General features: G+C 37.7%; 1 protein-coding gene across 1 annotated transcript in view; it reads right to left on the bottom strand.

The window, feature by feature from the left end:
• The window catches only part of LOC121319641 (protein O-mannosyl-transferase TMTC1-like), a 94,943-nt gene that overhangs the window by 25,449 nt on the left and 56,935 nt on the right, over nucleotides 1–12,559 (bottom strand). The window contains exon 9 of the mRNA XM_041257271.1: nucleotides 156–323. Within this exon, the coding sequence (XP_041113205.1) occupies nucleotides 156–323 (168 nt within the window). The remainder of the gene's footprint in view (nucleotides 1–155; nucleotides 324–12,559) is intronic.

Below are 12,559 nucleotides of genomic sequence, written 5' to 3'. Positions count from 1 at the left end.
ATAACCACCAGACTGCCTATACTGGTAGATACTATGCACTTTGAGTTTATTTTTTATTAAAAATACAAATATTTTGAATATGACAGCATCTTTGACAACATGTTTAAGAGTTAGTGAATATAGAGTACTATTCAGTATGTACTTTGTATATTTACCTGAAGAGAGATTCTCTGGAAAACCAGATTTCATTCTGCTGCACTGTCTTCCATGAGAACAGCAACAGAAGCAGCAGCATGGACACAGTCAGGGCAGTTGTTCCCAATTTACCCATTAAGGTGCACAGCTTGTTAAAGCCATGGACCACCAGGATGCAGTACCCCATGCTGCAATGGAAAGGAACATAACAAGGGTTAGTCAAAATTGTTTGCCAGAGCTCTCGTCTGAAGGAATAACTCTCACACATGCTAAAATTAAATGCCTTATTTAACATTAGCAATAATAAATACATCTAGGCTCCCCCACCCCTATATTTCTTCCAGAGTACATAACTTAATTGTTCTGGTCTCTTTCATGTTCCCTCTTTGATGCTTGTAGGTTTTCTGTTTTTTTTTATCCTAAGAGATACAACATTTGATGTTGTGTAGTTTCCATTGTGTTGATATTTTGTCATAGCACACAGAGTGCTCTTTTTTAGTAACACAAGCAGCAGAGGGACTGTCAACTATCAGTCATCTTTACGGCAGTACCTGCATTCTGCTACGTCATTTCACTTCCTTCTGGGCCAAACTGGGTGCAAAAAATAAAAATAAAACAAAGAACTACTCAGCAAAAAACAAAACCAAACTATAATAATAATTTAAAGGTATCCAACTTCTCAGTTATGCCGATTAACCAACGTGCCATCTACACTCTCCCCAGGATAACTTACTGGAATATACTATATTTAGATGGTGTTAATTGTAGAGATGTTGAATAAATTGTAAACATGATGAAAAAGGTTGACTGCCATGCATCCAGTGCAGTTTCTTGATTTCTAATCGTCCCAGTTTAGAACAATGCAGCCATTGCAATTCACTACTGTAACAGCGATCCGTGATGCAACTGTGTTTCTACTGCAAACAAACTAATATAATTTCTAAACATAAAGGACTATTCTGTGATTATTTTCTTTCTGCATTTACTATGGTCTAAAGTTGACCATTATTGGAGGCACTGCATAGATACTAAACAGAACTAGCCTCACTTTGGACAGTATACTGCACTTTCAGCATACGCTTGGCTGCTGACAAAGGTATTTAAAATGACAGTCAACTGTATGAAAAGACTGAGACAACAGATAATTAAATTATATAGAATTATCCAACATAGCAGGACTTTTCTGAGATACCTGACAATTATCCACACTGACCCCTCTGTTTTTACTACCGTCTGTATTTTTCCATATTCCTCCAACAGGATTTCCAGTGTAAACACATACTGCAGGTGACACCCTTCCTGGAACAGGTTGTTAAGTACCTGAGAAAATATCATTGCCTCTGATAAAGGTTCAATGGTTTTACTTTCGTTTTATACATTTCCAGAAACATTACAAAGACAAAACCGGGAGGACCAAGCTATCTAATTTCAATACTTGTTTGCATGTGATTAAGTTTCATAATAAGTTCAAAAAAAAAAAAAGAAAGAAAGGAGTATAAACGTACAAGTTGGAATGGGAAGAATCATGTGCTTTAACACAATTGTGTCATAGAGAGATATGCATACCAGTCCTGAGTCTGTCAAGAAATGTAGACTTCAGAACAGTCAATGCATGGAACCGACTTTTGATTACTACCGACTCATTTTCCAGAAAAGCTCTAGTTTTGTGTGAGGCTCCCAGTGCTTTTCACCAAGCCTGTTGCTACATCAAACATGTTTTTTTTTTACAACTATGGGACTGAACAAATTCCAATTTATTCCATATGATTTATGTTACAAGATACTATTCAAGAGCAAGGCTAAAAGCATTCATTCTTGACAGACCTGATTATATATGCCCCCTCCAGTCTTAGAATACAATACAAATATTTACTTACAGCAGAAGCCAAGTTTCAGGACAGATTGCATTCATTAATGAAACCAGTGACCTATAAATGTCCTTTTAACTGGACCTGGACCGGAACATTAAAATATCTTCTGTTTTGTTAGGCATAAAAATTAATCATCTAGTAAATGGATTATAAATTATGTTTGAGTATTAAAGTATTCAGGGCCAATCCTTACTAAGGTCTTAGCATTGATAAGCTTGTATGCTTGTATTTGCAATCATTTCACAGGGCTAATTACATAAAGGCTTCTCTAGCCTGTGTGTATCTTATGAACCTGTGATTAATTGCTATATATATATATATATATATATATATATATATATATATATATATATATATATATATATATATATATATATACACAGTGGCTTGCGAAAGTATTGACCCCCCTTGGCATTTTTCCTATTTTGTTGCCTTACAACCTGGAATTAAAATGGATTTTTTGGGGGTTTGTATCATTTGATTTACACAACATGCCTACCACTTTGAAGATGCAAAATATTTTTTATTGTGAAACAAACAAGAAATAAGACAAAAAAACAGAAAACTTGAGCGTGCATAAGTATTCACCCCCCCAAAGTCAATACTTTGTAGAGCCACCTTTTGCAGCAATTACAGCTGCAAGTCTCTTGGGGTATGTATCTATAAGCTTGGCACATCTAGCCACTGGGATTTTTGCCCATTCTTCAAGGCAAAACTGCTCCAGCTCCTTCAAGTTGGATGGGTTCCGCTGGTGTACAGCAATCTTTAAGTCATACCACAGATTCTCAATTGGATTGAGGTCTGGGCTTTGACTAGGCCATTCCAAGACATTTAAATGTTTCCCCTTAAACCACTCGAGTGTTGCTTTAGCAGTATGCTTAGGGTCATTGTCCTGCTGGAAGGTGAACCTCCGTCCCAGTCTCAAATCTCTGGAAGACTGAAACAGGTTTCCCTCAAGAATTTCCCTGTATTTAGCGCCATCCATCATTCCTTCAATTCTGACCAGTTTCCCAGTCCCTGCCGATGAAAAACATCCCCACAGCATGATGCTGCCACCACCATGCTTCACTGTGGGGATGGTGTTCTCGGGGTGATGAGAGGTGTTGGGTTTGCGCCAGACATAGCGTTTTCCTTGATGGCCAAAAAGCTCAATTTTAGTCTCATCTGACCAGAGTACCTTCTTCCATATGTTTGGGGAGTCTCCCACATGCCTTTTGGCGAACACCAAACATGTTTGCTTATTTTTTTCTTTAAGCAATGGCTTTTTTCTGGCCACTCTTCCGTAAAGCCCAGCTCTGTGGAGTGTACGGCTTAAAGTGGTCCTATGGACAGATACTCCAATCTCCGCTGTGGAGCTTTGCAGCTCCTTCAGGGTTATCTTTGGTCTCTTTGTTGCCTCTCTGATTAATGCCCTCCTTGCCTGGTCTGTGAGTTTTGGTGGGCGGCCCTCTCTTGCCAGGTTTGTTGTGGTGCCATATTCTTTCCATTTTTTAATAATGGCTTTAATGGTGCTCCGTGGGATGTTCAAAGTTTCTGATATTTTTTTATAACCCAACCCTGATCTGTACTTCTCCACAACTTTGTCCCTGACCTGTTTGGAGAGCTCCTTGGTCTTCATGGTGCTGCTTGCTTGGTGGTGCCCCTTGCTTAGAGGTGTTGCAGACTCTGGTGTTGCAGACTCTGGATATATATATATATATATATATATATATATGTATATATATATATATATATATATATATACTGAGAGCATGTGACAGATCATGTGACACTTAGATTGCACACAGGTGGACTTTATTTAACTAATTATGTGACTTCTGAAGGTAATTGGTTGCACCAGATCTTATTTAGAGGCTTAATAGCAAAGGGGGTGAATACATATGCACGCACCACTTTTCCATTATTTATTTTTTAGAATTTTTTTAAACAAGTTATTTTTTTCATTTCACTTCACCAATTTGGACTATTTTGTGTATGTCCATTACATGAAATCCAAATAAAAATCAATTTTAATTCCAGGTTGTAAGGCAACAAAATAGGAAAAATGCCAAGGGGGGTCAATACTTTCGCAAGCCACTATATATATATATATATATATATATATATATATATATATATATATATGGAAAAAGGCTTTTTTCCTAAATCCTTATTTCAAGTTATTTTGCGTAATTCTTGTAATAAATGTTTAATTATTATAAAAACATCAGGCCAACCACATGTTCCAACCACGACTTCCTGCCGATTTAAAAAAAAAAATCCTGGTGTAGTTATTTCGAGATTGGAAAGAAAGTGCTGGTATTCTGCTCTTTCATTTGTGCAATTAAACTCTTAGCAGAGTTAACAGATGCGTCACTGTGTTGCCCTGGGGCTGACTTCCCTTAAGTAACTTTCTGAAACGACTCTCAGAAAACAGTAAAATCCAAGAAACAATTTCAAAAGTTTTGCTTCACAGCCCTTGCCTTTAAGTACCAAGCCTGTTGTAAAGGCCTGCCAAGATCAATGTCTTGAATGTTATTCAGAGCTGAGGGCAGAGATGATTTCTTAACTTAGTTGTAATGATATGGGAGTCCCATAATCTAGCAGCCAAAGCTAGACTGTCATGACCTACATCCACGTAATCCTCATGTACAAATGTAAGCTTAACATTCATACATTCTGCCACACAATAATGAACTAAAGAAACTTGTTAGTTGCTTGATATTCATAAGTTTTGTACGCAGATGTAAATTATATTGTGGTTTTTAGATCTTTTAGAGAATACAGAACGTACACTTGGCAAATGCAAACAAGGTTTCTGAAGACCAACTTCAACCCCCACAGATGCTTCAGTAGAGGACTTTTTTTTTTTTTTTTTCTTGATTGCAGCAGAATCTGACTTTGTATTGTGTTGCTAGCATGCTCTGTGTGCTAACCACCATTATCGAGACTGACATCTAAGCAATTCCCTGTGGACCAGCATTCATTCAAAACCATCTCAGTTAAACAGAGGTTAAGTGGGTCTGATTGACAAAGCTTTATTAGTGAAACTGTTCTTGACTGTCGGTTCCCTGAATTCCAAACTTATTTTACAGCAATCCAACAAAAGATACTAAGGGCCTAATTTACTAAGGGGTGCTAAAATGAGTGTGCATGTTAATTGAAATTAGCACACATGTTATTTGGTGCCCAATTTACATTTTGCAAATAGCATGCATGCTATTCATTAAAGCACATGCTAATTGCCATGCATTAAATGTAGTGCTTTAAACTATGGTAATCAGAATGTGAATTTTATGATAATGTATTTAGGTGAGCTGTATTCACTAAAGGGTGTTAATTTTAGTGTGCACCTAGTAATCATAACACTGTGTAACAAGATTTTTTTTTTTTTGTTCCTGGGTAGTAAGTGTTATTTCCTAATTGCTTATGCCTCAAAAGTATAGAACATGGCTATTATTCCCCACAAACTTTGCTTTTGTGACCAGGACAGCGATATTTCAAAATATCACTATTTCCAATGGGAAAATGGGCAAATGTGTGTCTTTTCGTTCACATAAAGTCAGAAAAAAACAACACATGAATCCAAATTAACATGTATTTATACTAAAGTAATACAAAGATGACTACAAAAGATTTAGAAGTGAGTAGTTTTTCGAGATTTACAATTATACTGTACAGTATAATTGTAAATCTTGAAAAACTACTCACTTCTAAATACATATATAAATACATGTTAATTTGGATTCATATGTTGTTTTTTTCTGACTTTATGTGAACGAAAAGACACACATTTTCCTATTTTCCCATTTTCCCATTGGAAATAGTGATATTTTGAAATATCACTGTCCTGGTCACAAAAGCAAAGTTGTGGGGAATAACAGCCATTTTCTATACTTGTGAGGCATAAGCAATTAGGAAATAACACTTACTACCCAGGAACAAAAATTGTGTTACATAGTGTAATTAAGGCTGATGTAAACCAGGCATTAACACCAATAGGTACACTATTTATAGCTCTTTTTCTGGGCATCATGTAGGCAATGCATGGATACAGAGGTTGTATGGTTAGGCTCCAAAGAGCCGCAGAAAATGAAAAGAGGAGAAAAAGGGAGCGCATTTGCAGACCCCGGCAAACTCTCTTCGGCCTTACTGCAGAAAAGATGGTAGGAAAGTATCGATTGAGAACAGAGATTATATTGCTTTGCATGATGAGCTACAAGATGATGTCGTGCTAAGAACTACCAGGAGTAATGCTGTGCCGGGTCTAGTGAAGCTGCTGTGTTCATTACATTATTTAGCCTCTGGCTCTTTTCAGGCTACTGTGGGTACAGTTGCTGGGCTTCACCAACCCATCTTTACATGGCGAGTCCAGCAGATACTGCTTGCCCTACTGAAGCTCACAGGGAATTATCGGTATATTACATTTCCCACACAAAAGACTGGTTTACTGGACCGAAAGTGGGCTTCCTCACTGTGATGGGTGCTATTAATTGTACTCACATAGCACTGTCACCACTAAGTGAAAGGAAGCATATTTTTTGGAATAGGGAGCATTCCCTGAATGTATAACTGATGTGCGATTCTCAAATGAGAATCCTGAATGTGACTCCTGGCTATCCTGATAGTGCCCACAAGAATTAAATATTTAGACATAGTGGTCTGTTTGATGATTTTGAGACAGTAAACTAAGGGGAAGGGTGGCTGCTAGGTAGGCGTTATTGCATTCCAGATCTTGAAATTTGTAATTTTGCAAGAACAATCTTGTTTATTAGGTGATGCAGGCTATGGACTAAGGCCATGATTTTTAACCTGTGGCTGACCCTAGCAGTTTAGCAGAGCTCCTGTATAATACAGCACACATGTCTACATGCTCAATCATTGAGCGGACATTTGGACAGTTAAACAGTCTATTCAGATGTCTAGACAAATCAGGAGGTGTGCTGCTGTATAGTCCTGCGAAATGTTGTTAGATCATTGTTGTATGCTGCATTTTGCACAACAGAGCTAGTCAAGAATGGTTTACCATGAGACATATCAGACTGCTGGGTGATAATACAGGACAGGGAAGAGAAGTGAGGCTACGTATTAACAATCAATATTTCTTGTATAAGGACAATAAAAATACACAAGTATGCCATTGCACAACATGACTTTTATTGTACATGCATAAAAACGAGAAAGGATTTTTTTTTTCTTTTCAAGAATAAGTTGGCTCACATGGCCAACATGTGCAATGAGTGTAGTGGTTCTCAAGAAGAAAAAAAAAATTAACTATTGATTTTTGTTTACATAAATTCTTATTTGTGACAAATGAACATTATATAAACACTACGTAAATAGTGGAGCATCTGCTTATTATTTATTTCATCCGGACTTTCTCCAAGCAGCATCCTCCGGTGACTGATGGGGTATCCCTCTTCTCTGTCTTCGCAAACCAATTCTACGTGTGTGTGGAAGACTGACGTTTGGAGTTGAAGATGTTGAGGCTGCAGCTGTGGTTGTCATTGAAGCATCGTCCTCTGTGGTGGATGATGTGTTGATGCTGTTTCTGATCAGTTATCATCTCCAGACCTCCAGTAAGTGTGGGATTTAGTGCTGTGATTCCTGCTGCTATCTGTTGATTTTCACTTCATCTATTGGCTGACAATTTATAGAGCTCTGGTCTACCCTTGTAAAGCTTGTGTTTGTCTCTCCACAGCCTTAGTGAGCTTTCTTAGAGATGCACCCTGGTTTCAGATAGCTCTAGCTTGTTCTTGTAGATGTTTCAGGTCTAATAACCTATGCTATTTCTGTTGATAACAGGGGATGGCTGTATCATATTGCACTGAATTTGATCTATCTGACCCTTGTCCTTAATTTTCAGAGAATGCTTCACCATCACCTGGTGATGGGAAAGAAACGAACTCCAAATTGAGGGTCAGCTCCTGGTCATCTGTGTTTTCATCCCCCACATGTGTGAGAACATTTGGCTCCTGAGAAATCTAGTGGTACATCATGTGGCAGTTTTGAACTTCCCCTCTTGAGCTAGAGGCACCTATAATATATTTTACATTAAGATGTTATATGCTGTATAATTACGAAATACAGTTAAGCGGTTTGTGTCATATGTAATTTACCTGTATGGTGTGAATCACGCAGAAGTCTTGAGGTGTCAGTGACACCGTGCACACCTTGTAGTTGTTCAGGGGCGAGGATGCTTTCAAGTCTCCTTTCCAGGCTGCTCAGTTCCACCTGTCCTGATGGGCCTCTTCCAGGGCCTATAGCCCAGTACGTTCTGAGTAAGCTTCTCTTTAGTTTTTCTTTTAAGCTTAGTCCATTGTTGGAAAACATGGATTGAGAATTGATTAGGGGTTTGCTACGCATGTGGACTAGCAGAGCTATACTGGTGTTCTTTTCTGAAAAGAGACTAATATTGCAGATGTCAGACTGTTTGGTTCAAATTGCATGTACTGCTAACCACTGATTGAGGCGATGCGTCTACAAACTGCCCAACAATGACTGCAAGCTAATGAGATAACAATGCTGTGGACTAGAAGGGAACAGGCTCTAGACTTCAGAGAGATCAAAAGAGATAATCCCACTGGCATCAAAGGGGGTCGCAAGGAGATAACAAAAGGCAGATGTATGGACCTTTTGTCTCCAGGAGTGTGAAGAATGCACTGAGTTCAGAGGTTGTCACATTAGACTACACACACACACACACACATACATACAGACACACACACACACACACACACACTAAATTAACAGAATAAAGTGTTGTACCTTGACCACTGGTTAATGTCAGAGAAAGGGGAGGTGGACCATCTATACAGAAGGGTATTTAATGTCGCGCAAACATTGTAATTTTGAGTATTCTGCTTGTCCTGTACCTGGGACCAGACTCCCTGCATATTTCAATAAACCTGGCAACTGATTGAAGAAAAGGACTCTGTGCATTTTCTTGAATCTACTTAATCACCATCTATTTTTTGTAAGTTACTTCATCCATGTTTATGGGCCTTTGGCTGTGGCCCAGGGCATTGACCTTCGCTTGTATGTCTGCCCATATTGCCTGCTTTCTGGAAGCAGCAGTTTTGGTGGAGGCTTGACTAGACAAGGTTTTGTAATTTGAGACAACTTCCTCCACTAGAATTACAAACACATATGAGTAAAGTTTAAGTTGCCTCAGCCTGTCCCCTGCTGAGGCCTATGTCTGCTGTTTAGTCATTTTGCCAATGTAAGCCACCTCCACCTTTCACAAAAAGCCACTGACAAATATAGGCCTGCACTGCTGGGGCCTTTGTTTCCTGCCTTTCTGGGGAAATCTTGGCAATTATCTTGCACTTTAAAATTACCGCTCACAATAAATTAACACACTCGGTAGCACACGCTATGGCTTGTAAATTTACCAAAAAGCAAACACATAGATTAGTGGCTTTTAGTAAATTAGGCGGCACTTGTTAGGCTCTCTACTTAATGTACATGCTAAATCAAATTTAGCGTCCTTTAGTATATTTATAAATAGGGCCTAAATTAGATACACTGCAGATAAGGTGCACATATTATGCTGTTTGTAATTTTCATTTTCACACTAAAAAGCAGGCCATGGTATTTGTTGGCTGTAGGCAATTTAATGGTTTGAGATGTTTGGACCTTATCCTGGTGACTCTGTCTCACATGTCTGTGCACATCACCTCAAATAATGTAGTTTTATATATTACTTGTATGGTTAGATAATATTCTCCTAAAACGTGACTCCCACTATAATCTATAATTGAAAAAAATAAGTACAATAGTAAGCAAAATTGTAATGTTTGCTTAACTTTAGATACAGGTGGATTAAATAGTGTGTTTCTAGAATTGGTTAGTTTCTGTTGACATCTCACTTCCTTCACTGCAAACATGTTGCTTCAACGACTTGTCATAGTGCTCCTGGCACCTTTCAATATTACACTTTCCATCAGCAGTGCAGTGCCAAAAATAACATTTTCACTCCCCAGCAACGTTCCTGTGCTGATTGCGGTGATGTATTTGGAGTTCACTAAAATAATAACAGCACTTGCTGCACTGCAGATAAGAATATTTTTTCTATATATTTTCTAACAAAGTGTACGGCAAAGTGGTACATGGAATATATGTCAGACCTAGGGTTGTACGAGAGGGCTGTCTGTTTAAAGTGCTCTGTAAAAGTAAGTGTAGTTCACACTTCCCTAAAGCCCTGAACAACATTTCCCATAAGGCCCGAGTCAGCCAGTCGACCACGCACCCGGGGTTAATCTCATTCACCTGTAGCTAATTAGGCAGGTATAAGAACAGGATAGAGACAAACGATAGGCCCTTTTTGTGTTGGTTTGGCAAGGCTTTGACCTGCATACAGACCCAGCATTTGCTACTCTCGGATAAGAAGAAAAGGTAGAGTTTATTTTTGATTGGAAAACTTGGAGAAGTGTTGTGTTTTTTTTTTTTTTTTTTTTTTTTTTTTTTTTTAATCGGTAAATGGGCTAGCCGTCTGATAGCTGTTAGTTTAAAGACTGTTTAAAAGAGTTTAGTTTAGTTCTCCAGTGTGGATACAGGATTTTGTTTTGTGTTATTTGGTTAAAAGTGAATGTTTGTCTTGAACTCACTGCAGTAAATAAACATACGAGCCCCGCCTCGTTTGCACCATACTTTGTGTTGTTGTGAAACTAATTTCCTTCCAACACTTCGACTGTGATAAAGAGCCCAAAATCAGCAAGATTAATGGCATAGAAATCATTGTCAGGTATTGAAATTAAAGGGTTTGCTTACAGTAATCAACATGTAAATTACATACTGGTAAATATCCTGTACTAGCACCCATAGCGTATATTTTAATATCAGCATTTTAATGCTCCACTATCACATCTTTAACTTTCAGGACTGACATTCCAAAATCCATAATGACAGAAGTGTTGGGAACATAATTGCATTGTCGTGCATCACACAGCTACTGCAAAGCAGACGTTTTGGGGGAAAAGCTCTGTATTTTTCTGTGCGATGCAAATGTTATAGCTGTAACATCTGGTATTTGACAATTGTAGTATTTGTAATAATCATTTAATTGACTATTTCTTGCTGATAACGTGTGGGCATCAGTTTGTGCGTGTCTGTCTGGGTTTCTCTCTTTGTTCTCTCTCTCATGTCTTATGAGCTCATCTGAGGAATATGCAGCAGAGTCTGGGGTTGTAGAATGTATCTGTTGTGGGCTGGGGTTTGGTCTGTAGGCGTATGTATTGTTAGTGTTAAACTCACTCACAGTTGGAAAAACAGGTGAGAGGCGAGACTTTACTTTCTGTTACTCTGTATCGGGGCTAATTCATAAACTCGAAGTAGTGCATTTCTCTGTACAATTTTACTTGTATGTTGATAATAAAACCTGATTTCTATGATTTGAAATCAATGTTTCAATAGATATAAGAAAATGTTAGGCCTTGTTTTCTTACAACTGCTCCATACAAGGTGTGTGTTTATCAGAAAAAGCCCATGTGCTCAATTTGTGTTATTATATGTTCCATGACTACTTTAAAGTTATAGCGTGTCACTTTTAACAAAAGTGGTTTTAGAACACCTTTTTAAATGGCTTGATTATGGTTTGTATATAGGCTCAAAACTGCTTTAAGCAGAAACAAATAACCCACTTTGCAACAACTACTCATTCAATCAAGCCAAGTAAGAATCTGCTTGTCCTTTAGCAGCCAGTGTTATCTTTATGGCACGTAGCTGAAATTGTAAAGTAATTAAATGTCCCTGGCACCGGACTGTGTTGAGAATTTTAAGAAAATGCATTTGCGCGCTTTGGCATTATTAGCTAGCTGAAGAGGTGCTGGGGCTGAGTCCCAGCACAAATTAACCACTGGTTCTTACCTTGCAAAGAAAGGTTACGTTCATTGAGCTTGTCAAATGTGTCGGCCGAATAGCCCAGTAAAACCTGAAAGCACTGGTCGAGTAAGTGTTGGTGAAGTAGGGAATGAGAGTTCATCAAAAACATATGCTGCCCCCCCCCCCCCAGTTTGAAAACCTCTGAGCTTAAGGGTCTGAAAATTCATCGGGGGTAATTGTTTTATATCAGTAAAAAATAAAACCTTAAAAAAAAACAAAAAAAAAAAAAAAAAAAAATATATATATATATATATATATATATATATATATATATATATATATATATATATATATATATATATATATATATATATTTATTTTTATTTTTTTATTTTTTTAGCTGGAGACATTTCCATAGTTTCAACTTGTTCATGATATTACTTTTTGTTCAGTATACAGAACTCATAACTTTGCAGGGAGTTATAAACTTTCATATATGGCATTGCAAACCTATTTATAATGAGATGTAAATATCAGCCTCATGTATAATGAGCAGACATTGATGCTGATCTTACACCTGCGCTGACAGGTATGACAGTTCTCAACAAAAAACAGATGTTAAGTACATTGCATACATCAATTCTACACCAGAGTGAGGCTATGAATTTGCAACATATACAAACACATAAGCCCTAATAGTACATAGAGCCCCATATGTTCAGTTTCATGTTCATTTACATTTATTTGGGTGA

The sequence above is a fragment of the Polyodon spathula genome, chromosome 8 (genome assembly GCF_017654505.1).
Source record: "Polyodon spathula isolate WHYD16114869_AA chromosome 8, ASM1765450v1, whole genome shotgun sequence".
Lineage (NCBI taxonomy): Eukaryota > Metazoa > Chordata > Actinopteri > Acipenseriformes > Polyodontidae > Polyodon > Polyodon spathula.
The sequence above is the reverse complement of the archived record's forward strand: the minus strand, read 5'-3'. Positions and strand labels throughout refer to the sequence as shown.